Below are 27,832 nucleotides of genomic sequence, written 5' to 3'. Positions count from 1 at the left end.
CAGCTCTAAATGGGGTTTACCTGCCTCACCTGGCTGGCCCTAAAGAGAAATGTGACCCAGTCAAAACATAGAGCCCTCCCCACACAAGGATCCCTGGTATGCCCAACCCCGGCGGATCCCACCAGAACTGGGTGCGTGCTGAAGGATCCAGGCAGATCCCAGTGGATACAAGAGCAGATGCTTTGGCTTTCAGTGCCCTTCACTGTGTAATTTGTATAACGCACAGCCTTGTCTGGATCACATGGAAGGGAAGCTTAGGATTCATGCTATGAATAAGCACAGCCCTTCATTGCTGCCCAGCCAGGCGCGGAGACCTGTCACCCAAGAGAGCCCTCTCTTTGATTCATGTGTTTAGCATAGGTCAATGTCATTTCCCTGACATACAGTTCCTCCTGGTGTGCACTGTGTCTGCTGTGCCTGCCCAGGGCTACAGGGATGGAGGCAGTCCGCAGAATACGTGGGGCTAGCTGGATCGCTGCACTGTGAACAACGGGGTCTCTGGGCAGAAGGGAGAGGGAAGGGCTGCCTGGGGAAGTGAAATCACAGAGGGGGTGGCAGTGACTCCCAAGGAAAGGGACTAGCAGGATCTTGCTGGTGGCTTTGGCCCAATGCCTGCTGTAGTCAGAGTTGAGTCATCTGGAAATTGTGGTGGAGCAGGAAGCGTGTGGCTCCCAGGGGAGGTTTGTTTACTGCATGAATAATAGCAGCTCTGTTATTCTAGGGTTGTCTAAGTGTCTGGGAGCGCTGCCCCTGCTCGGGGCCAAAAGCACCCTCAGAAGAAACCCTGGCATAGGCACCTTGCTGTGGAATGCGCCTCCCACAATAGCCTTTTGTTTGTGTGTGTTGGTTTGGTGATGGGATTGTTTCACTGTTGGGGCGTGTGCGGGTCTCTGCTGGCCTCTCCATGCCCTTCCTGCATTCACTACTGCTGAGCTGCTTACTCTGGCTGCCCTGGGATTAGTGAGACCAGGCTGGAGGCAGCAGGAAGGGAAGCAGCATGTGAATGGCCCACACTGAGCTGGCACTAAAGCCCCTGTGACTATGCCTTCCCTGTCTCCCTGCTCCCAGTGGCTGGTTCCAGGACTGCACTGGCTCCTGGGGAGCCACTTGCCTGCCCAGGCCAGATAGAGCTGGTTTGCTGTTTTCCTCCAAGCTCTCTATGGGCTTTCCCTGCTCTCTATGGGCTTTCCCTGCTTTTCAGTGCAGGGGCTGGGGCCAAGGTGTTCCAGCCTCCTGCTCTCGCTCAACCCAGCTAGGCACAAGTAGAGACGATAGGGAGACGTCTACCCCACTAGGCGCACTGACTCAGGTCAACCCACAGGTGCTGGCCATTAGTGCTCCCTCTCTATTCTTGGGCACTGGGGGTCCATCCCTGTCATCATGGCTGGAGGCTGCTGAGGCCCAGCTCTGCCAGCTGTCTGAGGTGCAGGGGCCTCAGAGCTGTCTCCCATTCTGTCTGTGAAATGGGGGTGGTGCTAGTAACTGGGCGGTGGACTGAGGAATAGGGAAATCCCTGTGCTGTGCTATATGCTGGGGTACTGGGGAGCAAGGGCGTGTGACTTCACCTGTCTGTCTCTCTCAGAAATCGATAGATGCGCCTCTGTACCTGATCCATGTGGCCCAGGCACTTGTGTGAACCTGCCCGGCAGATACAGCTGCATATGTGCCCCTGGCTATCGCCTGCATCCTGGCCTCCCTCGATGCATTGGTATGTCACTAGCTCTGATGTTTCTAAAGGGGACACTAGGGAGACAACGGCTATCAGAAATCCTGGGGCATGTGGCGAGAGGCTGGCTCCTGAGCAGGGGCGGCTCTATGTTTTTTGCCGCCCCAAGCACGGCAGTCAGGCAGTCCTTGGCAGGATTCGGCGGCTTTTCTGCAGGTGATCTGACAGTCCCGCGTCTTCGACACCTTCTGCCGAATTGCCGCCGAAGCTGCGGGACCAGCGGATCTCCCGCAGAAACGCTGCTGAAGGCCTCCTGACTCCTGCCCTCATGCCAACTGGCACGCTGCCCCCCACAGCTTGCCGCCCCAAGCACGTGCTTGGTACACTGGTGTCTGGAGCTGCCCCTGCTCCTGAGCACAAAGCCTGGCCCCTTGCAGGGCACCAGCCCCGCTGCCTTCCTCAGCAGAACAACCCTGTGGCCTGGGATCATCCTCTCTGTCCTGCTTCCGCAGTTTTAGTAGCCAGGGGAAGTTTGAAGGGCAGAAGCATCCCTCTCCCTCCATGTGTGACAATGCTGCCCTTCAGTGGTGGATGGCAGACAAACAAGGGCTTGTCCCATCCCTGCAGGCCCCTCATGTGTCATCAAGCAGGCTCCCTGGGGAGGGAAATGCTGAGTGTGGGAGGTGGGTCCCCTAAGGCCCTTGCTCATCCCATCTCCAGCATTGTCTGTAGGAAATGGGAGGGCTAATGGTATTGTCCGGGTGACCCTGTTTCTCTGCTCTGGACCCAGATGATGATGAGTGTATAAGAGATCCCTGCGCTGGGAAGGGTCATTGCATCAACAGTGTGGGCTCCTACTCCTGCCTCTGCTACCCAGGGTACACCCTCCTTGCCTCCCAGGGTACACAGACCTGTCAGGGTAAGTGATGCTCCAGCCGGCACATGCTCACAGCCCCAGAGGGGCCTTGCCTGCAAGGTTCCTGTAACCTCCCTCAGCTACATGTTTCCTGGGTAATGGGGGTTCCAGCCTCCTCCTTCATATGGGCTTCCCCCCACATCCCACTAGTGCCCAAGCCTGCCCTAGGAGGACCCCTCATGAGGGGGCAGAGGAAGTTGCATTCTCCTTGCTCATTCCCCCAGCCTCTCACTGGGGCGGGGCAGTGAGCAGTGCAGGCTGGGGGGAAGACTCCTCCAGAAAACCCTTTCAGCTTGGGGCATGTCTGACCCAGAGGCCAGTGGCATGGAGCCCAACTAGCCCTGCATCCCCTGCCCTGTGTCCCAAGCACCCTCTCCAAGCATCTGGAGAGGGCAGGAGGCAGCTCGTCAGAATGTCACCCACTGGTAACTGGCAAGCAGCCCTGCTTCTTGCTCCACTGCTGGTCTGGGCTTGTTATTAGCTGGGCCCTCTGCCAAGCAAACAGGAAGCTCTGGTGCTGGCCCAAACTGCCTTCAGCCTGCTTTGGCATGTGGGGGTGACCAGCAGCAGCAAGGGGGGCTGGGGCATGGCAGAATGGAGGTGTGAGTGACACAGGCCCTTGGGAACTCTGGCCATGAGTACAGCCTGGCGCTGCCATTCCTCCTCATTGGCATGAGGGTAGAGGTTGGCTTTCAGAAGGGATTTGACTGAGGGGCAGGCAGCGACCTTTCAGAGTGGGTTTGGGGCAAAGGGACAGGGAGGGCTCTGCACGAAGGCAGAGCCACCTCTCTCACTCTTAGCTGAGCCCAGTTCCCTGACAGGACCTATCCTTGGGTGCTAATAGATCTGAATGAGTGTGAGCAGCCCGGCACGTGCCAGGGAGGGCAGTGCACCAACACACCTGGATCATATCACTGTGAGTGTGCCAGCGGGTACATCATTGGCCGCACAGGACAGTGCGAAGGTGAGTTTGCTAACCTCCTCTATGTGAGGGGCTCCAGTCCCTTTGTGCAAACCTCAGCTCTCTGCGCCCCCCTCCCTCCAGATCTGCACTGAGATACCTGCACCTTCCTTCTCACTTTGTCACTTCAGTCCCCTGACACAGTCTGCCTCCACTTGCCTGGGGGACTCCCTGCCCCGCTGTGGGAGAGGGGAGCTCTCTCCCCAAGTTCATTCCCCTTCAGACTCTCACTCCCACCTCAGGCCCAGTGGGACCCTCCCTTCTTCTGGCCTGGAAAGGGAATGCGTTTTGTTCTTGGGCTGGTGCTAGTCTTTGGAGGTTTGGCATCTGTCATTGCTTGCCTCTGTTTGAGCCTTTGGCTGGCAAGTACATTGAAGGTATGATGTCTGCAGCCAGCTGCATGTACATAGCATGTCACACTGATTGAAAATCAAAATGGGCATTCTAATAGGTGTGGGAACAGGCCACAGAGACAATGAATGACAATTGGGACTCGTGAGAACCTCCTTCTGGCCCCAAATTCAATGCACCATCAAGCCCATCTGCTTGGAGTCACAGTCACTCTTACTTTGGCCAGAGGTGGCTCAGAAGGTTAGATGCAGCTGACTGTGGTCCCAGCTGTGAGGATATTCTGGATAGGACTCGATCTGTCTCTCTCTTTTCCTGGAGTCTGAAAGCAGGGGATCTCTTTGCAGACATTGATGAGTGTGCTGACCCCAGCACCTGCCCCAGAGGGAGATGTGTCAATGCACTGGGCTCCTATGAGTGTCTCAGCTGTGCAGCCGGTTACCAGCCGATGAATGGAAGATGCGTTGGTAAGGAGGCGAGAGCTGTTCCCCCCCCCCCCAAGACCCCTCCCCACCTTGTGGAAACTCCCTCTTGCGTGGCAGCAATTCCAGCCCTGGCCAAGCACTCCTGGGGCTGTAATGTGCCACACAAGCCTTGTGGGCAGGTGCTGGCTGTGGGAAATGGCAGGCAGGAGAGGCTAGTGTGTGTACCCTGAGTACCACGCCTTGCAGGATTGGGTTGTGGGGAGATCCCTGGGGATTTCAGAGCACCCCTGTTCCTGGATTGATGGGACCCTTTGCTGTGTCTTGCAGATGACGATGAGTGCTTCACCGAGGGAACCTGTGCTCATGGACTGTGCATCAACCTGGCCGGTTCCTTCAGGTGTTCCTGCTACCATGGCTATGAGGTGACAGCAGATGAGAAGAGCTGCCAAGGTATCCTTTCCTCTACCAGATGCTTTTGGACCTAGTCCAACTCCTAGAGAAGTCTGAGGCATTGTTTCCATTGAGCCTGGGCCATTCCTGAGTGCATGGCCTGGCTGCCTGTACCTCCCTGCCCCAACCAGGGTAGCTAGGTCCTGAGATCCTGTGGGAATACCTCCTCTCCTTCCTTATCTATTATTGATCTATTCCCCTCAATGTACCGGGCTCTGAGAGGAAGCTCCGCCCCTCCTGTGCTCAAACTTGGCCCCTCCTTCCTGTCCAGCTCTCACTCTGGTTTGTGGGTTTATTTAGATATCAATGAGTGTGCGACCCACAGCGCCTGCCCCATGGGACTCTGTATCAACACCGAGGGCTCCTTCTCCTGTGCAGCCTGTGGTGCTGGATACACCGTGTCCAGAGATGGCAGCATGTGTGAAGGTATCTCCTGTGGACTGGTGAGATGTGTGGGTGCCAGGGAGACTGGATTCCGTGGGAGGACATGCTTGCAGTTAGGAGAAGGCCATTGGTGGTGTCCGGGGGTGGATCTCTAGCTGTGGCTGCAGAATCTCGCAATGTGCATGTCACTTGGGTCACTGGGCATCCCCCAGCCCAGCTGAGGCAAAGCTGCCAGCTTGTGGCACAACATTTGCAGGCTGCAGTTGTAATCAGGGCCCCTAAGGCTGAGTCTCTGGCCCTGGGTCTGCATCACTGGTGACCTGAGCTGAGCCACTCTTCCTGCAGCAGCTCCAAGCTGAGCTCCCTGCACTCGGGAGAGCTTCTGGGGAACAGCCCCCTGAATCCTAGCGAGACCCACTTGGAGAGCAAAGGGCCTGCCTAGGGAACCTGCTTCAGTGGTTTAGCTTTTGCAGAGCAATAGAGAGCTAGAGGGGGTTTCAAGGGGAGGTCAGTGGGGGCCTGCAAGTGTTCAGAGAGGGACCGCTGCAGCTTTCGAAAGGAGTCTGTGAGAGTCAGAGCTAATCCCCCAGCTGGCTGTGAGGACCTGGTGGGCAGGGGAACGGGGGAGCAGAGTAGGTGTGCCCTGTCCTTCATCCCAGCCGAAGTTCCAGTCTCTGCTCTCCCTAGATATCGATGAATGCAGCTCACCCACTGCCTGCCCCTTGGGAATCTGTACCAACACGGATGGCTCCTTTGCCTGCCGAGCCTGCGATGCTGGCTACATGCTGTCCTCCAACAGACTCACCTGTGAAGGTAAATCGCCCAGACTGCTCTCTGTCTCTGCTGGGAGCTGTGTCTGCAAGTCAGGCAGTAATAAGTGTGTCTGTAGTGTCAGACTTGGAAGCCAGTGGTCCTGCTCCCGATTTGGGTCATACCCCCGGTTGGGTCACGCCCCTGGTCAGGTCAGCTTAGCCCTGCACATTGGCAGCACATCATGTTTGGAGGGGCAGGAAGTATCTGAAGGGAAATGATCAGCTCTGGGAAGGGGTACAGGTACCCAGCTCATAAATGAGATTCTCAGCTGATACTAATTTAGGGGGAGCTGCAAGCCCCACCGAGGACACATAATACAAAGAGTCCCAGAGAGACCAGAAACACAGGCAGGGAATAGCAGAATGGGATTCTGTTCAGAACAACATGGTTAATATGTCTGGAGAAAACAACCCTGAGCCTAGGTCGTCAGTGGGAGGGGAAAGGTTTGGAATGCGGAATGGCTGAGAGAGGCTTGGGGCGCAGTAATTAGGAATTTCGGATGCAGTGTGGAAGCAAACAGGACCCCTTTGGGCTGCAGGCACAGAGCTATCGTGTCTCTGACATGGGGGAATAGCCAGGTCCTACTTTGTGCAGCGCTGGTGCATTTATTGTGGGCACCTTTTTATCAGAAAGATATTGGCAAATCAGAGGGAGTTCAGAGAAGACCAGCCAAGGTGATCAGGGGGCTGAGTTATAGGTAAGGCTACGATTATGTCACAGAGGTCATGGAAGTCACGGAATCCGTGACATTGGGGCATTGTAGCAGCCCAGCCAGCACTGGCAATGGGGGGCCTCCTGCAGCAGCCAGCTCAGCTCTCTGCCGCTGCGGGTGATCAGGCCCCCCCTCAGCTCCCAGCCCTGCAGATCCCTGGGGGATCCTCCCAGCTCCTAGCCACTGGGCAGGGATGGGAGGCCACAGCTCCCAGCCACCGGAGCAGGACAGGCTGCTGGACCCTCCTCCCTCCCCATTTTGTCAGGGATAATTTTAGTAAAAGTCAGGGACAAGTCACGGCTTCCGTGAATTTTTGTTTTTTGCCCATGACCCGTCCCTGACTTTTACTAAAAATATCCATGTCACAGTGGTAGCCTTAACTGTAGGGAAGTGTGAAATGAGTAAAACCTGTGGCTAAGCCTCAACTCCGGAGATAGGGGGACCTGGGAGGAGTTTATAAATGTCTGCCGGGTATAAACTGCAAGGCAGAGAGGAATTGTCTAGGCCCGTGGTGCAAGGGTTAAAAGCAAAACAAAACGAAAATAGGCAGAGGGTTTACAAGACACGGGCAAGCCAGTGAAAGAGGGAAAGCTGGCAAAAGGGTGATGAAGTAATAAAGGCCCCAGTTCAACAAAGCATTGAAGCACAGACTTAACTTCAAGCATGCAAGTGGTGGTATTAAAGTCACCAGGACCACTCTCTGTCTTAGGGTACGTCCACACTGCAAGTGCTACAGCAACACGGGTGAGTTTCTATTGCTGTAGTAACTGGGCAGTAGCAGTATGCCCTGAGCAGCATTACTAGGTCTGCTGAAGTTTTAGGTGCAGGCCCTGAGAGTGCTTTGCTAAATAGGGATATGGTTACTCGTGTGCTTAACGGTAAGCATGTGGATAAGTCTTTGCTGCGTTATTGGCAATAATGATAATAACCAATAAAAGCAGTAAGGGCATTACACTAGATGACCCTTACAATCCCTTCTAACCCTATGGTTCTATGAATCAGGAGGACTGGGATGAAATTGTGGAAAGGAAAGCGAACGCTGGGCCTCAGCACAAACTCCCGGACAGCGAGATCTGTCAGACCACTGCAGACCTTGTGGAACAGAACTGGAGACTTCCCTAGTAACTGCTAAACCTGTGGTTGTTAATTGTTCCGTTCCCAGGCCCTGTCGTAACTTGTGAGCGGGTTTTTTTTCAAGTGTAGCTCTAAGGCTGTGCTCTGTCGTGCGTACATGAAATTGTGGTGTAGAACATTTTATGTTGCTAAGTTACACAGCAGTGACAGAGCCACAGGTGAAGTGTGCAGAGACTCCTGGCAACCAGTCCTCTGTACCCAGCTGCACCAGTGTAGGTTCTGGATCAGCCACATATTCTTCAGGAAAATTGCCTTAGGAGTGTGACTGAGAGAATTTAAGGTTATTTGTTTCTCCCATTCACCCAGCTGTACAGGCCTCAGAGGAGAAGAAAAAATAGAACTATAATATTGTTTAGACCCCTGCTCATGAAAATGACCCAAAATGGAATTTCTGTGTCTCCTAATGCCTGAAACCCTGCATTGGGGATACCCTCCTCCAGCACTTTTCTGCTGGTATCAGGGTCACCTTTTGGACCCAAGATATTGGACCTTAAATCTGTCTCTGGCCCAGTGCCTGTCATGGGTCGTCAGCCGGAATATTTTTGGAGAGAAATCCCACATTTGAGGGCAAAGAAGGAAACATTTTTGTGGCAGGTTTTGTTGTTTGTTATGTGAAGCAGTTCAGATGGCTGCAGTGGTGGAGAAGGGGCCTTTGGAGATGGATCAGTGAGCAGAGTGCAGATGTAGTCCAAGGTGCTTGATAAAGACCCCCTGGTGATGAGCATTGCATGAAAAACTAGTAAGGGAGAACTGTAGCTCCTCTCATGGCTAGGCAGTGGAGCATCTGGGAACCACCAGCATACAGATGGTCTTCCCGGCTGTTTGTTTGGGGTAAAACTCATGGGCAGAGGCACACTGCGTCTGGTGGTTCCTCCTGGAGAGGGAGCAGGCATCTCGGCCACTTTTCTTCTTCCTCTACGTTTACAGCTGGGTCTGAGGCACACAGAGGAAATGAGGTAAAGTTTCCATGCTCCTGATTGGATGGAAGGATTGCACATTTCGTTCCGTTTGCGGGCTAGTCATGTGACTCCCTCTTTAGGTGGGTCTTTCGCGGCATGTCACTTCCATGTGCTCGCTGCTACAGCAGCTGGGGGAGAGAGCACTGAGGGAATGTTATCAAGTGTTTGGTGACTGACCCCAGGAGAAACTGTTCCAGTCTTCCCCTGCTGGATTGGTGACCATGGCTCTAGATTTTGGGTTTTGTGTGTGAAGAACAATAAGGGTTTTGGGATGGCTCGCATCAAATGAACTAGGGCATGGATCGTCTGCCAGGGAACTGATGGAAGCTAGGGATGTTTTAGAACTGTGTGTGGTAGGAGTAATCTTGCCCTAAGGCATAAATGAATGGTGCCCTGATGTGTACACCGTGCACTTGGCATTTAGCAGAGGCACGGTCTCTGCTCTGCCCTGAGGAGCTTTCAGGCTCAGTGTTTCCAGCTCTAACTTCTGTGATGGGAACAGGCAGAACAAGGGAGGTGGGGAATGTTGTTGGTGCTCTCTGCAGCCCACAGGCTGGTACTGATGGGGAATCAGTCCTCTTACTCATGTGCTTTCTCACAGTCAGAAAAGCTGCACTCGGGGGCACCGGGCCCTGTCTGGCAGGCTCAGGGGACTGAAAATATAGCAGAAATGTTGTTTCCTTCTGAGGACCTGGAGCATCACACCTCCCCTGGGTGGACCAGTGGAAGGGTGGGAGTAAGGAGCTTTCGCTGCCCTGTGGGAGGGTGGAGAGCTCCCTCCTGCATGCATTAGCTGAGCTGAGTCGTGCTCCAAGAGGCAAGTGAATGGGACAGTCCAGGGTGACAGAGTCAGGTGAGGCTGAGGCTACATCTGGCTCTCTAGGGTGGACACAGTCATGCTGAGAGGTTGAAGCCCATTTCCCTTAGTATTACTTGCACACTCTAGGGCACCCCACCTTTACTCTTCTGTGGGCTCCAGGCGTAACCCAGTTAATTTAGGCACCCCACCCTTACCCAGCTCCTAGAGCTCAGGGCCTAATTTTCTGTGGGTTTGCAGCACCATTTACCGTGAAAGAGCCTTACCCAGTAATATTCTTAACCTCTGTTTATTAACAGTTATCAAAACAGAATACACACGCTAAGCATACATTGCTCCCAATAAGGACGACAAACTTTTCCTGGTGGCCAGTCAGGATCAGGTCACCTGTGGCTCCTCCAGCTTCTATGTGGTATGATTGGCAGGGTGCTTAAGTCTGGCAGCTCTGATCTTGGGCTGTGTCCTGGAGTTGGTTATATAGTTAAACTTGAGTCCTGCTTAGCCGTACATTAACCCAGTGGTTCTCAACCTTTCCAGGCTACCGTACCCCTTTCAGGAGTATGATTTGTCTTGCGTACCACAAGTTTCACCTCACTTAAAAACTACTGGCTTACAAAATCAGACATAAAAATACAAAAATGTCTCAGCACACTTACTGAAAAATTGCTGACTTTCTCATTTGACCGTATAATTATAAAATAAATCAATAGAAATACAAATATTGTACTTGCATTTCAGCGTGATACGTGAGCCTTGACTGAAGCCCGAGCCCCGCCACCCAGGGCTGAAGCATGTAATTTAGCTTTGTATGGCCCCCTGTGGCATGGGCCCTGGGCAAATCCCTGCTTGCCGGCCCCTGATGCTGGCCCTGCACTTGCAACCCCCGTAAGCCCATCCCATGACCCCCCCTGGGGGCTACAACCCCCAGATTGAGAAACACTGATCTAGATGAGTTGAGTACCCCCTGGAAGACTTCTGAGTATGCCCAGGGGTACATGTACCCCTGGTTCAGAACCACTGTCTTAAACAATCATTTTAAACTAAAGTACTACAAAATAATTCTTTGACTAATCCTAACATATTGTGAAATAATTCTTTAAGCAATCATACCCTACCACCTTAATTGATTTAAATCTTGCAAAATTAGTTATGGACCAGACAGAAACAATCAAAGAACCAGACAGAAACCATGCAGATAAACAATAGAGTAGGGACCATAAAGGCAAAACAATGAAGTATAGATTTCACAATCACAAAAGTGTTTCCTTGCCAGACAGAATGCTGTCAAACAAAGTCTTCTTTAAACATCTTAAGATCTGCCTCAGACCTTACATTAGTGTCATCTCATCCCTCCTCCTTACATCCACCCACACCCGTACCATCACCCAAGGAGTTCTCCTCCCTCCTTAGAGCTTACATCCTGCAGGTAATAGCAGGTTGTTGGCCTGTCTCCCAGCCATATCTTAGCCCAAAGGAACAGATTTAGTTCCTTCAACTTTTCATTATTAATGAAACTCTTAAAGCACTGATGACGGCTGGGGAAGGGCCAGGAGATTTTAAGGGATGGCTGGGGAGGATGAGGGTGGGGCGTTTCCACAGCCAGGAGAGAATGAGGGGCGCCTGTCGGGGAAGGGTTAGGCAGCCAGGAGAGTGGGGTCAGATGGGGTGTTTGGGGGTGTTGGGGCATTTCACTGACATACACTCTTGTGCCGTTAGCATGATCCTTGATCCTTCCGTGTAGGCAGCCCCAGGATCGCACTGTGGGCTGACAGCCAGGGGCTCTGCACTCTGCAGGCAGGAAGGTCTCTGAACATTAACCTGTCTGTGGCTGTCAGAGGCCTGAATTGCTGCTGCCCTTGGCCTCTGTTTGTTTGTGACAGTTGCTCATTGTGCACCCGCACTGGCCCTGACTCTTAATCCTGTGCCTCTCTGCCTCGGCAGATATTGATGAGTGTGAAGACCCTACTGTTAGCTGCCTTGGAGGAGAGTGCCTGAACACACCAGGCTCCTACGTCTGCCACTGCCGCCCTGGATTTGAGCTGCTCAACGGCACTGTGTGTGAAGGTACGAGCCCTGTTCCCCTTTGGACCCCACCATGGAGTCTGGGGCATCTGCTGGGAATTCCCATTTCTACCCATGCAGGGGGATTGCAGAGCAGCCTGGGACGATCAGCCTGTGGAGCGCTGCCCCGAACATTAACCAGATACGAGGTCACCACTGATGCACTCCCTGTACTGTGATGAGAGGGCTGGATGGGACCCTAAACCCTGCCAGGGCCTGCCCTGTGCGGGCTGGGGGAGCGGGGAGGGGCCCTCCTACCATCTGCCCCCAGCCGATTGTGTGGAGCTAACTCATGTTTCCCTTGCAGACATGAATGAGTGCCTGGGCAGTGAGATCTGCAGCCCCAATGGCGAGTGTCTGAACAGCCACGGATCCTATTTCTGTATTTGTGCTCCTGGCTTCTCAAATGCAGCTGGGGGAGTCAGCTGTCAAGGTGAGGGACTGGGAGAAATGGCAGCAGCTAAATGTGCGTTGGACCCTGGCTATCACCCTGGGCTCTCCCTTGCCCCTGACCACCCCCTGACTCTCCCCCTGGGCTTCCTCTGCCCCTGACTATGCTCTCTTCTTTCCCTGGCTGTGGTCCCTTGTCCCCTCTGCCGTGGTCTCTGCCCACTGGGGATAGTATTTATTGTGCAGGGACCAGTATACACCCATCGGACAGCCTCTGTGCTGATCTTCTTGTCTCTTCCAGATGTGGATGAATGTGCAGACAAATCCCGGTGTTTGCGAGGCCAGTGTTTCAATACGGAGGGCTCCTACAGATGTTTGTGTGAAAATGGCTTCAGGCATTCGCAGGAGACTGATGACTGTGTAGGTAAGCACTGGTCTCGGGGGAAGACAGGGCTCTCCCCAGATCGCTGGCGTACGTATGAGGGTCTCCTTCCTTGCGCAGAGGGAACGCCTCTGCTCCAAGTACCACTGACACTCATCACTTCACTCCTGCTCCAGAGCCACAAGGCCTCTGCCCCTTCATTGGTTCTCCCATTAGCTATGCCTTGACAAAGGGCCCCAGGGCCCACAGTGGGTTTGTCCAGGGGGGAGGGCTAGTATCAGGTAATTAGTGGATTTGTGGGGGCAGTTGCCACAGACCCCCAGTGTGTTGGAGGTCTGGTCCCACCAGTTGGGTTGTGGGGTCGCCAGTTGACTGTCCCATCTCTTTGCCCTTCTCCTTCTGTGTCCGTTGTCACCCGGTGACAGATGTGGACGAGTGTGTGGATTTCGGGGACACAGTGTGCGGCACATGGAGGTGCCAGAACACCCCGGGTTCATACCGCTGCGTTATGGGCTGCCAGCCTGGCTTCCACCGGACACCGCTGGGTGACTGCATTGGTGGGTACCGCTGCGTGCTCTCTTGCTGTGATCTGTGCTCTCTCTTGGTGGGCGGGGCGGGGCAGGGGGCTGGCTGGCTCAGATGGCATCCTGAGGATAAAGCTTGCTGCCCAAGCCAGAAGCAGGGAGGCGCCTGTGGTCATGTCCCCGGTTAGCGAAGGGGAGGAGGAAGTGCTTGGCCAGCGTAGATGTAGATAATGTTGAGTGCTTGTTTTCCTGGCTGTTTGTGTCTAGACTTCTCTCTTCTTGGCATTTGGTAACAGACGCTGCATTGTGCAGCTTTTCCTCTCAGGGAGATTCCTGGGGAGGTTACAGTCCATTCCAGGGCCAGGATTGTATTGCAGCACAGAGTCCCCCAAGAGGCAGCAGCCTGCTGGGGTTCCTGGGTGTATCTAGCTGCCTCCCTGGGGCTGCTGGATGAGCTGTGCTCTGACAGAGGCTGGTAGCTTGGCTCTGGGGTTGGTGCATGGAGATCCCCCCTGCAGAGCCCCAGGGTTGGATTTAGGGCTCCCAGCCAAGGGCAGTATTGAAAGGTGGACACTAAAAGGAATTACTGTGGCGTTAAAGAGTCCCCCAAACTCTCATAAGATTGTGCGAGGAGGAGGCTTCGCCAGCTGGGGCCCAGCACAGCCGCTAACACCATAGGTTAATGCCGTCTGAGCTCACTTCCGCTCCTTAATGTCAGGACAATGCCAAGCTGCAAACATGCAGCTTCCTCAGCCGCTATGAGGAGATCTCACACCCCATGCAGCAGTGGGAGGGATATCAGGGTGCACTGTGCACCTGCAAGGTCACACCCTCTGCCAGACAACCCAGCCTCCGCAGCCCTGACTCTTCCCAGCTTTGGGGAGATCTGTGGGTGTAGTTATAGGCAGGTGAGGGGTCCCAGCAAACCTCCGATTGTGCCTGAGAGGCCATAAAGCCAGGGTTTGGGGGCTTGTGGGTCTATGTGTGCGGGGAGCAGGCTCTGCACAGCTGCAGGCAGAGCTCTCCATGGGTCAGGGTGAGGAACTGAGGAAGGAGAAAAAGTACAAGTTTGCCCTGATCAGCAAAGTCAGGAGCAGGAGAGCACAGTCCCTATCTGTGTTCAAGGCTCCCATATGCTCCCACACTCTTCCATAGGCCCCTATATACCAGCCTGTAACACTTCATATTCACTTATTCTATCCTGTATCAACCCAAACTCCCCTATCCTTGTCAATAATCTCCATATTCTCTATACCTACCCATGGCCCCATACCCATTTGCATTCCTCCTGTCTCCTATACTTTCCCGTATACCTCCCTATATCCCTCTATATCGCCTGTCCCCCTAATTCCCCAGCTCTGCCCGTGTCCCCTGTGTACTTTTTCATCCCATCTCTACCCAGTTGGAGCATTGAATTGTATTGGGGGTTGCCCTTATGGTGGCTCTTCCCCCGTGCTAAGTTGTTCCCCTTCCTTCTTGCAAATTAGGGAGGGGAGCTGGGCAGGCCTGGCCCTGTGATCCTGCGGCAGCAGGGGTTGAGAGCTTTTGCTTTGGGTATTGCCTGCCCCTGATCCCCAGGGGCTGACCCAGGTGTGGGGTTTCTGGGAGTGTGATGGGGATGGTCTAGAGAAGGGAGGTTCTGCTCTGACCCAGGCCCTCCTCTCTCCTGCAGACATAGACGAATGTGCCAACGAGACGCTCTGCGGGAGCCACGCCTTCTGTGACAACACAGATGGCTCATTCCGCTGCCTCTGCGACAGTGGTTATGAGAACTTGCCCCCAGGCCAGGACTGTGTGGGTAAGGGTCACTCAGTGCTTCTGGCCCGATGCCTTCACACTGCCTCGGTGCCTGTGCCTGTATCTGCAGCGCGTGGGGCCCCGCACCCTTTGTGCTGCACAGATCAGTCTGTCCACTGTGGGGATGTCCCTTCCTGGCGGGGGATGGGAAAAATCCTTTCCCTGTGGCTCCCTCAGGATCCTTAGTAATGAAAGGTGTGCACAGGTGGGTGGGTCTGTGAGCAGGGACAGGAGGGGCAAGTGGCCACCAGGTGAGTCTCCAGGACATGGGCCCTTTTTAAGCAGATGGACACAGGGGCCCCTGGAGGTCAGAGAAGCCCACTTGGGGGATTGAAAATGGGCAAGGCCAACACCTTCCACCAGAGAGGGGACTGCAGGTGAATGGTGAAGGAGTCGATTATCGGGTGTTTTCAGTGGAGTGTGCCTGAATCGCAGCAGTTGGAGGAGGAAATGCCCTGTCAGATCCCACCTAGTCCATTCCGGGGGGCCAGGGCAGGATCTATTCCCAACACTCTGTCCAGGTGAGGTTTAAATGCTCCTGGTGAAGGGGCTTCCTGCATTTCATGGATAAGGAGTCCTCTTGGTGTTCAACACTGTGCAGTCTGTCTACGGGCTCGTTCCCTCCCACCACAGACACACACTGAGACACAGCCCCTATGGGGCGAACAGCCTCCGTGACTGTGAGGACTGTCCCACTGCGGGAGGCTTCAAACCGTTTCCTTTGCCTTGTGTCACAGACGTGAACGAGTGTGAGCTGATGGTAGCCGTGTGTGGGACCGCACTCTGTGAGAACGTGGAGGGATCATTCCTGTGCCTGTGCCTCAGTGACCATGAGGAGTACAACACGGAGGCAGGAGAGTGCCGGCCACGAGCTGGCATGGGTGAGATCTTGCTGTGGCAGGAGCTGGGTGCAAACAGGGCAGTGCCAGCCAGGAACTGGCATGGGTGAGATCTCGCTGGGGCAGGAGCTGGGTGCTAACAGGGCAGTGCTGGCCATGAGCTGGCATGGGTGAGATCTCTCTGGGGCAGGAGCTGGGTGCTAACAGGGCAGTGCTGGCCATGAGCTGGCATGGGTGAGATCTCACTGGGGCAGGAGTCAGGTGCTGCCTGGGCATTGTTGACCATGAGGGGTGTGGGTGAGATCTCACCTGTGGGGATCTGTTCTGAAGGATGAACAGTCGTGCCAGGGAGGCCACATTGCCAGCTCAATTTTCATCATGGGAGATTCTGGATGTGAGGTGACCTTCCCTAGGGCTCCAGAGCTCAGGCTGGGAGCTTGGCATGTCACTGAGGTCTTCTGTTGCAAATCTCTTGTGTTCTGTTGTCTCTCAGGGGATCCTGAGCGGCCCATAGCACCACGTCCCGCTGGCTCAGAGCGGAAGGAGTGTTACTATCACATTAGTGACGTCCAGCTGTGTGACAGCGTCCTGGCCAAAAACACCACCAAGGAGGAGTGCTGCTGCACCGAGGGGGCTGCTTGGGGGGACAACTGTGAGACACATCCTTGCCCTATCCTGGACACAGGTAGGGCACCAGCCCCAGCATTCCCCTCTCCTCACACAGATCAGAGCAAATAGCGTGCTCACTGTGTCCCAACCTAATCATGATACAAAATCCTGGGTTTTCTTTTCTCTCTGCCCATTTCCCTTCCTGTTGCAGTGGAATACAGTGAGATCTGCCCGAGTGGGAAGGGCTATATCCCCGTGGAAGGGATTCTGCTCTTTGGACAGACATCATACACAGGTACCAGCACCTTTTCTTCTCTCCTCTCTGCGGGGCCTTAGCTACTAGAACAGTTGTCTGTATCCCACACAGGCTCTGAATGGGTTCATGTGGGCCTGAGAGGCCAAGTATGTTAACTGGCTGCACCTGGAGGGTAGGCCAGGCTCACTTAAAGAGGAGTCCCAGCTAGGAGAAGCTGTCGGTGGTTGCTATAAAGGCAGGAAATCTGACACAGAAGGGAGCTGGGCTAAAGGGAGGGAGGATTTTCTGACATCAAATGAAGTCCCTCTGGAAACTGAAGAAGAGTCTATTAGAGAGAGAGAGAATGGACACAAAGTAGGGGAAAAAAATAATAGAAGCAGAAGCAGGTGATGATATCCAAAAAGCAAAGCTGAGGAAGGAAATAAACCAAAATGCTACAATTGTAAGATCACTAGTCAAAAGAACAAGATTAGGTGACATTAAGCCTCTGAAAGTAGCTGACTGGATTAAAAAAAAACATAGGGGATGTTGTAAGAGCCAAGAGGCTATGAGATGGGGATCTTTTAGTTGAATGTAAAAACAAAGAACAAGTGGATCTAAAAACTAAATTGCTCAGGAAAGTTAAAATAAGTTCCGAGGGTAATGTATGGCATGTCATTAGCGCTGACCAGTGATGAGAGAACCAAAAGCACAGGAGAAGATAAAATGTTTAGTAAGTAAGCAACTAATCAGTAAACCGGGAAGAGAAAGCAAAGCCATCAACAGCTGCAGTGTTGAGGGATGGCTATACCTGAGAAAGTAACGCTGGGGTTTCAGATATTCAGAATCAAGCCGTATATCCCTCTCCCCTAAGGTGTTCTAAGTGCCAATAGCATGGGCGTGTCGCAAATGTTCGTTAAGGGAAAACGAAATGCAGTAACTGGAGGAAAGCGTTCCTATGAAACCTGTATAAGAGGGACAGAGGTCAAAGGTAAAAAACAACAGAGTCCTGTGGCACCCTGTAGACTAACAGACGTATTGAAGCATGAGCTTTCGTGGGTGAATACCCACTTGGTCAGACGCAGCTTATGCTCCAATACATCTGTTAGTCTATAAGGTGCCACAGGACTCTTCGTTGCTTTTTACAGATCCAGACTAACACGGCTATCCCTCTGATACAGGTCAAATGTAGTAACTGTGGTGCTAATCACAGTCCAGCATATAGAGCAGGGGTTCTCAAACTGGGGGTCGGGACTCCTCAGGGTCATGAGGTCATTACATGGGGGGTCATGAGCTGTCAGCCTCCACCCCAAACCCCGCTTTGCCTCCAGCATTTATAATGGTGTTAAATATATAAAGAAGTGTTTTTAATTTATAAGGGTAGGGGGTCGCACTCAGAGGCTTGCTATGTGAAAGGGGTCACCAGTACAAAAGTTTGAGAACCACTAATATAGAGGATGTATTCCAGAAAGACAAGCTACGGAGACACAAAAGACAAAAATTGTTAATAACATGCCTTATGTAGCAGCAGTAAGGAGACTCTCAAAGCATTAGGAGGAGAAGGAAGAGACAATCACCCAGGAAAAGAGGAATTGCAGACACAGCCTTATTTGATAAAGACTATGATAAACACTGCAGAAGGAATAGGTGACAATATACTCGTAGTGAAAAAAAAATGATGAATTGTACATCACAAACAAGGGGGAAAATCAGAAAAAAATGAATATTGTAGCAAGGACACCAGAAAAATACTTATAAGTTAGCAATTTGTCAATGGACCGTATTCATGCAATTTTGAATGAGGTTAATGGTGAAACGTGACTAGTATGGAGATCTCATTCTTTTGCTAGAACATGTAAAATCTGATCGTACATGGTCAAGAACTAAACGAAAATATCCTGGAAAGGAAAACTAAACCAGATCTCATATATATCTAGGGAACATAGTTGCTTGGAAAGTTTGCTTTTAAAATTCCGGGGAATAGTGCCTTTAGGCAAGACTGAAAACTAGGAAGAGGACAAGATGTTTGTACTCTCATAAGGGAAGGATTAAGCTACATAGCAGTAGAGAATGAAGAAGTAAGCCTAGAATCTAATGTTGTTAAGATCCCCATGCAGAAGAGAAATATTTCTGTAAGTATTTATAAAGTCTGCAACCCTTATGGGAAATTAGAAAGTGTATCTTGAGCTACAAGATAGTTAAATTAGGAACTGAAATACAAAAAAGTTTAGAGCTACAGGATAGTTAAATTAGGACCTGAAATACAAAAAAGTCCAAAGGACAAAGGTTTTATGATAGCTGCCTTTCTAGATATTGAGAAGTCATATGACATGTTGGAGGGACAGCTGGTTGTACAAAGTAGGTGCACTAGGGAAAAGGGGAAGAACGTATGGATGGATTAGAGAATTTTTGAGTAAAAGGACCATGCAGGTCAGAGTTAGGAAAGTTATGTCTAATATATATAACATTAAAAATGGCACACCTCAGGGAAGTGTTATTTGTTAAATAAGATTGGGCTGATAAGTGCCAAGGTAGGCATTGCTCTGTATTCGCAGATGACTGTGCTCAGTGGGTTAGAAGCAGGAATACTGAGGTGGCAGAAAAGGGAATCAACAAAGAGTTACGAGAGACCTCTGACTGGGGAAATGCAGGGGCTTTCATGCTTTCCATTGATCTTTACAAAAAGGAAAGTTACAAAGGAATGCAAATTGTATATGTGTGAAGAACAAATACATAGAATTAAAAGGTTCAAATTCTTAGTGGTAACATTTGATACTAAATTACTTTGGAAAGATCTCATAAACCAGCAGTTCTCAAACCATAGGGCAGGTCTCCCAAGAGAGGTGCAGAAATGCATCAAGGGAGGCACAAGCTATGTTGTTGGGGTTTTTTTTGTTTGTTTTTTAAAGAGCTCCCGCTGTCAGCCCCAGCTGGCTGGGGCTCGTGCAGAAGGGCCATGCACACCCCGGAGGCAGGGATAAAGGGAACAGCCAGAGCCTGCTGCTTGGCTGCCTCACCGTCCCTCACTGGGAGGCAGCCAGGGCTCAGGATCTTCTCACCCCTCTCAATCCAGGCTCAGGCTCTCCTCCCCCAACAAATCCCTCACCTGGCCACAGCAGGCTCTGGCTGTCAGCCCTGGGGTGGCGTTAGCAGCAGCACAGAAGGATGGCCATGGGGCACTAAGTTTGCTGTGAAAAGTGATATTGACAAATACTTCTTTTCACATTGCCACCCTTACTTCTGTGCTGCTGCTGGCATGGCACTGCCTTCAGAGCTGGGCGCCCAGCCAACAGCCACTGCTCTCCACTCTGCCTTCAGAGGTGGGTTGTGGTATGTGTACTTGGGGCTGGGGGAGGTGTAAATGACTACAGACACTAAGCGGGGGCTGATCAAATATGTTTGTGAACCTGTTGTCATGGAGTCCCTGCGCGATTCTCGGGAACTGCTCCCCACAAAGCCAGTCAGGACTTTGGGGAGCCTCCTCTCCCTTGGAGCAGACTTTTTCAGGGCAAGAAGCTCACACGTCTTCACCTGCTGGGTCTCTCCTTGGAGCATTCAGGATCCTCTGCCCCTCCGTGTGCTTTCCACAGCGAGCCCACCCCGGCGGGGTCCTGGAGAAGCCACAGGGTCCCACACCCCCACTTTGCAGTCAGACATGACTCTCAGCCAGCCAGTAAAACAGAGGTTTATTTGATGACAGGAACAGGGTCTAAAACAGAGCTTGTAGGTACTGCGAACCGGACCCCTCGGCCGGGTCCATTCTGGGGGGCAGTGAGTCAGACCCCTATGTCTGCACTTCACTCCTCGTTCCCAGCCAGTCCCAGACTGAAAACTCCCTCCAGCCCCTTCTCCTCTGCTCAGTTCCTTTCCTGGGTCAGGAGGTCACCAGACCTCTTTGTCTCCAACACCTTCGTTGGCACCTTTGCAGAGGAGGGGCCCAGGCCATCAGTTGCTAGGAGACAGAGTGCCAGGCATTTAGGTGCACTGGCCCCTTGCTCTGCAGCAATCACACACCCTTATTCCACCACCTAGATACTTAAGAACCGCCTAGGGGACGCTGAGGCACCAGCACAGTATTCAGAGAAAACATTAAGAACATTCCCACTTTGTCACACCAGTATTATAAACTGTATTCAAGGAAGAATTAATCTGCTTAAAAGTCTTGCTGGGACTAACTGGGGGGCAGATAAGAAAACGCTCCTGATGGTATACAGAGCCTTAGTCAGAACAGTTATTGACTATGGCTGCCAAGCTTTTGAGGCAGCATCAAAATCAGAACCTAAAAAATTTGATTTAATACAAGCCCAGGCACTACAAACTACATACATTGCATTCATTACAATACCTATAAGCATGCTACAGAGTGCTTCTAGTGCAGGGATCGGCAACCTTTCAGAAGTGCTGTGCCGAGTCTTCATTTATTCACTCTAATTTAAGGTTTCGCATGCCAGTAATACATTTTAACATTTTTAAAAAGTCTCTTTCTCTAAGTCTATAAAATATAACTAAATGATTGTTGTATGTAAAGTAAATAAGGTTTTTAAAATGTATGAGAAGCTTCATTTAAAATTATATGAAAATCCAGAGCCCCCATGGACCGGTGGCCAGGACCCGGGCAGTGTGAGTGCCACTGAAAACCAGCTCATGTGCCGCCTTCGGCACACGTGCCATAGGTTGCCTACCTCTGTTCCAGTGAAATGCCATTTACACTACGAATGAAACTACTGGACTGTCATTTGTGGGATTTCCTGGCCCAGGAAGGGGTGGACTGAAACCAGTATCTGGCTGGAGGGCCGAGTTACAGGAAGAGATATTATCCCAGGGCCGGAACAGCTGTGAGCAGGGGATGCCTGATGGGGAAGGAGCTTGCTATGCCACTCCTACCCATGCGGAAGTGCTCTAGCAGTGAGTGCACTCCTCTACAGCATTGCACTGAGAAGTAACTCCCCAGGACACCTTTGGGATGGCTCTTTCTGGCCCTAAATCCAGTAGAGTCAGCGGTGGGAGGTTCTGAGACAATATTGACAAACATGGCTTTTTTGACTGTTCAATATAGCAGGAGTGTGAATGACTTCTAGTATTAAGACTGAAATGCCCTTTCCATGAGAAGCCCCCTCTTCCCATTGCCAGTAACTCTGGCAAACTAGTTCTTTCTGGGCTGATATTTCTCAGGTTTGATTCCAGCCAAGAAGGAAAGCTTTCTGGGAAGTTTCACCAGAATCCATGCAGCCGTTTTTGAGTTCTGCGTGTTTGTAAACCAGACTTCCAGTCTGTAAAGATTTAGCTCTTTCTCCACCTGGTTGCCGAGCTGGATTCCAAGCTTGTGGGTTTGGAATGTGGACTTGGCTCAGACTCTGGCCTTTAGCTTCACAGGCTGGATTTTCAAACCAGTTCAAAATATAATTGTGGAACTTGTTTGCGTGCACGACTCAGGGAGTTGCATGTGCAGTGTCTGTCATGAGCCCTGGACCCATGACTTCCCCCTATTCCCACTTTGCCCATGGTGATTCCCTGCCCCTGCTCTACCTACAGGCGATTCCTCCCCTGCCTGAGGTCAGGACCTAGCTGCTGAGCTAGTTTTCCCCAGTCTTGGCTGATGTCGACCCCTGGGATGGAAGGAGCAGGTTCTCTTCTTTCTGCTGGCTGCAAGGCACATAGCCTACGTGACTGACGCAGCCTTCCCCGCCCCCTCTCTTGGCAGATGCAGACGAATGTGAGATGTTCGGCCCTGAGATCTGTCGGAATGGGCATTGTGTGAACACGGTGCCAGGGTACAAGTGCTTCTGCCGCTCTGGCTATCTCTACGACTCCAGCCGGCTCGAGTGTGTGGGTGAGATGGCCCTTCCCCTCTGGATGGCGCCTCCCTCCCTCTGTCTGGGCCTCTGCTCCTCACTGCAGGAGGCAGGCCCATTCTGTCCTTATATGGCACCAGTGCCCTTGCTGTGTGGGTGGTGGCGGTGCTGGTGCCTGTGTTATGTGAGGTTAGCAGTGTTATGGAGCAGTGTCCTCCGGGTTCTCGTATGGGTAGGGGTTGGCAGAAGCATTCCCCAGGGCCTTTACTCAGTGTGTGTGGGGGGGGGCGGGGGGAATAGAGGGTTGGGGGTGGCAGAAGCACTGCCTTAGGCCCTTGCACAGTGTGTGTGCGAGGTGTGGGTAGCGTGACTAGGTGTCTGGTTTTCAACTGGAAAGTCTGGTCGAAAAGAGGACCTGACCGTGTCAGGCCAGTAGGGTAGCCAACTTTCTGTTTGCAGAAAACCGAACACCCTTGCTCTGCTCCTGCCCTGCCCCTTCTCCCAGGCCCTGCCCCTGCTCACTCCATTCCCCCTCCCTCTATTGCTCTCTCTCACTCATTTTCATCATGCTGGGGCAGGGGGTTGCGATGTGTGGGAGTGCTCAGGGCTGGGGTAGAGGGTTGGGGCATGGGAGGGCTTGAGGAGTGTGGGCTCCAGGTGTTGCTTACCTCAAGAGGCTCCCAGAAGCTATTAGCATCTCCCTCCAGCTCATAGGTGGAGGTATGGCCAGGTGGCCCTGCATGCTGCATCTGCTTGCAGGCTCCGCCCCTGTTGCTCCCATTGACCATGGTTTCTGGAGCTGGAGGGAGATGCCGGCAGCTTCCCAGGAGCTAGTCAGAGCTGGGCAGGCACCCTGCCTGCCCTGCTGCAGGCGGCCAACCAAACTTTTAACAGCCTGGTCAACGGTGTTGACCAAAACCAACAGGGTCCCTTTTCGACTGGGCGTTCTGGTTAAAAACTGGATGCCTGGCAACCCTACCAGACAGATCTACTGAGCGGACACCCAAAGTCCAGTTACTGCCGACAGGGGATCCGCCGAGTCATCACTTGCGCCTGCCCATACTCAACTGGGGTTGCCCCCTACCTGCCTCGAGTGGCTGCAGCTCTCAACCCTAGCTCCTCAGGCGAATCCCTCCTGACCCACACAGGGAGAGGAGAGACGGGGGAAAGCAGTGAACGACAGAGGGAGAGGGGAAGAGGAATGAACGGGGGGTGGTGCCTCAGGGGGAAGGGGCAGGGCAGGAGTGGAGCCTCAAGAGAAGAGGCAGGGCAAGGGTGGGTCCTCAGGGGGAAGGGGAGGTTCTGGTACTCCTGCTGGAGTGTCCAGTTTTAAAATGTTACAAAGTTGGCAACCCTAGGTGGGGGAGAAGGGGTGGCAGAAGCACTCCATGGGACAAGTATCAGAGGGGTAGCCGTGTTAGTCTGGATCTGTGAAAGCAGCAGAGAATCCTGTGGCACCTTATAGACTAACAGAGGTTTTGGAGCGTGAGCTTTCGTGGGTGAATACCCACTTCGTCAGACGCAGGTTAGTGGGAAATTTTCCAGGGGCGGTATATATTATATACCTGCCCCTGGAAATTTCCACTACCTGCGTCTGACGAAGTGGGTATTCACCCACGAAAGCTCACGCTCCAAAACCTCTGTTAGTCTATAAGGTGCCACAGGATTCTCTGCTGCTTCCATGGGACAGGGGTTGGGATGGTGGCCTCATTTGCCAGTCTAAGGGTATCTCTAACTTCCTGTGCTTGCAGATCAAGACGAATGTGAGAATGAAATGTCCTGTGTGAATGGCGAGTGTCTGAACACAGCCGGCTCCTTCCACTGCTTCTGCGGCCTCCCCCTGGTGCTGGATGTGACCCGCAACCGCTGCATCAATGTCTCCAACAGGGCTGGTGAGTGGGGCTGGCCAGCAGGCTGGGTGTTGGTGCGGGGCCTCAGGGGAGATGGGTTTGCATGCATGATCTGCACAATCGTGGGTCTGTAGTGCAGGCTGCACCCCAGGACCTCCATGCATGCCTCCTTGGAGTGGGAAGCATAGACATAAGGTGCAGAGTGGGGGAATAGCCCATAGGCAAGGTGGTGCTGCACACAGGGGAGCAGGGGCTTGGGGGGACAGTGCCAGACTCAAGGGGGAATGTTGCATTGTCACGGAGTCCCTGGGCGATGCTCTGGAACTGCTCCCCACAAAGCCAATCAGGATTTGGGGAGCCTCCTCTCCCTTGGAGCAGGCTGTCTTCAGGGCAAGAAGCTCACATGGCTTCACCTTCCTGGGTCTGACCTTGGAGCATTCAGCATCCTTTGCCTCTCCATGCGCTTCCCACAGCAAGTCTGCCCAGGTGGTGTCCTGAAGAAGCCAGAGTGTCCTGCACGCACCCCCACTTCGCAGTCAGATGTGACTCTTAGCCAGGCAGTAAAACAGAGGTTTATTAGATGACAGGAACACGGCCTAAACCAGAGCTTGTAGGTACAGAGAACGGGACCTCTCAGCCAGGTCCATTCCGGGGCCCAGCGAGCCAGACAACCCCGTCTGCCCTCAGTTCCCATCCTCAGCAAGCTCCAAACTGAAACCCTCTCCAGCCCCTCCTTTCTGGCCTTTGTTTCTTTCCCGGGCCAGAGGTCACCTGATCTCTTTGTTCACCTTTAGCCATCCCCTTGCAGGGGGGAAGGACCCCAGCCATTTGTTGCCAGGAGACAGAGTGTCAGCCATTTATGCACACTGGAGACTTAAGAAATGCATAGGGGAAACTGAGGCACCCACACCATATTCAGAGGAAACATTAAGAACAGTCCCACTTTGTCATATGCATGCAGGGATCTGCGCAGAACCTGAGGATCGTTGTATATGAGGCATGATGTGGGAGGAGCAGTGTGCTGGCTGGGTCTGAAATTCAGGGCACAGGGTGTAAGTGCGGGGCACAGTCTGGGAGCAGACAACTGGGCACAGCACCTTCCTAAGGGATCCAAGGAGACCTAGGGGATGTCCCCATGGCATTCTTTGTTTATCTCACTAACAGAAGACCTGGAGGAACATGAAATCCACCTGGACATCTGTTGGCAGAGAGTCTCCAACTACATCTGCAACCAGCCACTGCGGGGGCGACGGACCACGTACACCGAGTGCTGCTGCCGCTATGGCGAGGCCTGGAGCCAGGACTGTGCACTCTGCCCCCACAGGGCCTCTGGTGAGAATGCACAGTCACAGGTATGAGGGGACAGGTTTGCTCAGGGACTGTGGAGCCTTTGGCCTCTAGGCTCCTGCTAATCAAACCTGCAAAGGTCAGCAATGAGTGAAAGGTCGTTGTGGGCTGTGGATGAATGGAGAGGGGGCTCTCCCAGAAGATTCCAATGAGTAGGTGTCCACATCCCAGAAACTAGTCACACAGTGTGTCATCAAATGCCCCTTTATTAGCAGCCAAGGACTGAATGAGCCACAGGGAACGAATTCTCCTGTTGCTCCTAGGAGAGTTCCCTCTGGCTCAGAGCTGAGGTGCACTGGCAGAGGTGGCATGTGAGTCCTTTGCTTGAATGTATCTGAATGATGGCACTTAGTGGCACAGCACCCCTAGTACTGCGCTGAGGCATAGGAGTTAGTACTCTGAGGGGAGTCTCCACTGCTCGGTCACCCTCACTGCACCCTGCAGCAGCTAGGAGTTCCGGAGCAGGAGGGGTTCCCCTCCAAGAGTGTCCAAGGCCAGGTCCTGCTTAGATTGTAGGATTGGGGGCTTTGTGTGGCAGGTATCCACCCCCCTTGGTCATGGTTTGGAGTATGGGTTCCACATATCTTGGAAATCCCATAAGGACCTTGCCTGGCCTTTGCTCCTCCTGGGCTTGGCCTTTCTCTGCCCAGCCTGAGTCCATCCCTGATGCAACCCCCCAGTAAGCTCATGCCTGGAGAGTCAGGGGCTTACCCTCCTTCATGCCATGGTGCTAAGCTGCCCCTTCCCTCTCTCTCCACCTCCAGAGGACTTTGCTCACCTGTGTAATGTGGCCAGGGGAGAGACCGAGAGGGAGGCTGGGCTCCAAGAAAGGCCTGGATACGAGTATGGACCAGCCCTAGAAGACTCTCATTATGGACTCTATAGCCCAGACTTAGGGCCCTATTACAATTACCTGAGTCCTGAGTATGGAGCCCCTGATTCCAGCTTCCCCCAGAGAGAACCGAGCAGTGAGGTTGGTGGCAGCACATTCCTACGCACTCCTCAGCTCCATCCAGCGCAGTCCCAGCCTCGCTACCTGCCCAGCCAAACTGGTGAGTACTGAAGAGGACCAAGAGGTGTCCTGGTGGCTTTCTCTAGGTTCAGGCTGTGCCCAGAAAGTAACCCCCACCCCATTCTCCTAAAGCCAGCCTGGATGGGGCCCCATCTGTGTTATCCAGACCAATATCCATATTTGCTGCCCCTGTCCCCTCTACGTCACCCACCTGTCAGGCTGATGGTTTTCTGTTCCCCTGTGGGCATAAAGCCTTCCCCTGCCCCCACAGCGTGTTCCCTGCAGGCTGATGGCCCCTCTGTATCCACAGGACACTTTGACAGCTTTGAGGGACTCCAGGCAGAGGAGTGCGGCATTCTGAATGGCTGCGAGAACGGGCGCTGCGTGCGTGTGCGGGAGGGCTACACCTGCGACTGCTTTGACGGCTTCCAGCTGGACATGACCCACATGGCCTGTGTAGGTGAGTGGCCCCAAATGGTGAGAGAAATGGCCTCACTAAGGGTAGGGGGTGGGCTGGCTGCCCTCCACCCCCACAGCTAAGATACTGGTTTTGAGGAGTGCTGGCTGAACTCTGCAGCTCCCAGTCACTTCTGCTGTGGAGCTCAGCACATGCAGCCCTCAGCCATTCCTTACCTGCTGCTGCCCCCTAGTGTCGCTGCTTGGGAATGGCAGTTGTCACTGGAGCTCCATAGGATCAGGGCTTGTGAAACCACATCCAGAGGAAAAGAGAATCCTGTGGCACCTTTGTTGCTTTTTACAGATCCAGACTAACACGGCTACCCCTCTGATACTTCGCACCAGAGGGTGTTCCCATCACAGAACTGCAGGGAAGAGAACCAGGGGCTGGGCAGGAGGGACCCCTTTCCTCAGCACCAGGGCTGTCACTCTAATCAGGGCATCAGCCACGTTCCTGGCATGTGTGGCTGGGTTATACAGCCTGACTGAGGCGAGATTCACACAAGGCCTGGATCTGCCTTGGGAAGGGGACCCCCACTCACTCAGTATGGGGGTACTGTGGAGAATGAGGGGAAATCCTTCTTGCTCTGTGTGTGAGGGAGCTCTGGGGAGAAACAAAGGAAAATTAAAAGTTCAGGAAAATGAAAAGTGGAGAAGATGGGATCTAGGAAACAAAGTGAGGGAAGAACAGGTTGGGGGCCTGTGATGCGGGGTGTGGCGTGGACTGCCAGGCACAGAGTTGGAAGGCCATGACTGAGACAGAGGCAGCAGTGAGAGACACACTGAGGATGACCGGATGTGGAAGCTGTGGCATGTACATGGTCCTGGAGGGGGCACCTGAAAGGAGTTTTGTCTGCATGAAGTGCCGCCTGATAGAGCTGCTGGAAGAAAAGATAAGAGGACTGGAGATGCAGGTGGAAACTCTGGCTGAGTTTAGAAGGGGGTTTGAGCAG

At 53.0% G+C, this 27,832-nt stretch overlaps 1 protein-coding gene across 4 annotated transcripts in view; it reads left to right on the top strand.

The window, feature by feature from the left end:
• Window positions 1-27,832, top strand: part of LTBP2 (latent transforming growth factor beta binding protein 2) — a 122,716-nt gene that overhangs the window by 88,225 nt on the left and 6,659 nt on the right. The window contains exons 16-35 of one of the 4 annotated variants that reach the window (XM_032802064.2): window positions 1,583-1,708; window positions 2,457-2,585; window positions 3,427-3,546; window positions 4,239-4,358; window positions 4,644-4,766; window positions 5,067-5,192; window positions 5,838-5,963; window positions 11,527-11,649; window positions 11,954-12,079; window positions 12,338-12,460; window positions 12,844-12,975; window positions 14,615-14,740; window positions 15,477-15,620; window positions 16,072-16,263; window positions 16,399-16,482; window positions 22,124-22,252; window positions 23,966-24,106; window positions 25,229-25,396; window positions 26,176-26,463; window positions 26,734-26,883. In XM_032802064.2, the coding sequence (XP_032657955.1) occupies window positions 1,583-1,708; window positions 2,457-2,585; window positions 3,427-3,546; window positions 4,239-4,358; window positions 4,644-4,766; window positions 5,067-5,192; window positions 5,838-5,963; window positions 11,527-11,649; window positions 11,954-12,079; window positions 12,338-12,460; window positions 12,844-12,975; window positions 14,615-14,740; window positions 15,477-15,620; window positions 16,072-16,263; window positions 16,399-16,482; window positions 22,124-22,252; window positions 23,966-24,106; window positions 25,229-25,396; window positions 26,176-26,463; window positions 26,734-26,883 (2,796 nt within the window). The remainder of the gene's footprint in view (window positions 1-1,582; window positions 1,709-2,456; window positions 2,586-3,426; window positions 3,547-4,238; window positions 4,359-4,643; window positions 4,767-5,066; window positions 5,193-5,837; window positions 5,964-11,526; window positions 11,650-11,953; window positions 12,080-12,337; window positions 12,461-12,843; window positions 12,976-14,614; window positions 14,741-15,476; window positions 15,621-16,071; window positions 16,264-16,398; window positions 16,483-22,123; window positions 22,253-23,965; window positions 24,107-25,228; window positions 25,397-26,175; window positions 26,464-26,733; window positions 26,884-27,832) is intronic. The other 3 variants (XM_032802065.2, XM_032802066.2, XM_032802067.2) reach the window with 3 other exon arrangements.

This window comes from Chelonoidis abingdonii, chromosome 4 (assembly GCF_003597395.2).
Source record: "Chelonoidis abingdonii isolate Lonesome George chromosome 4, CheloAbing_2.0, whole genome shotgun sequence".
Taxonomy (NCBI): Eukaryota; Metazoa; Chordata; order Testudines; family Testudinidae; genus Chelonoidis; species Chelonoidis abingdonii.
Note: the sequence above shows the minus strand (reverse complement) of the source record. Positions and strands in the feature narration are given on the sequence as shown.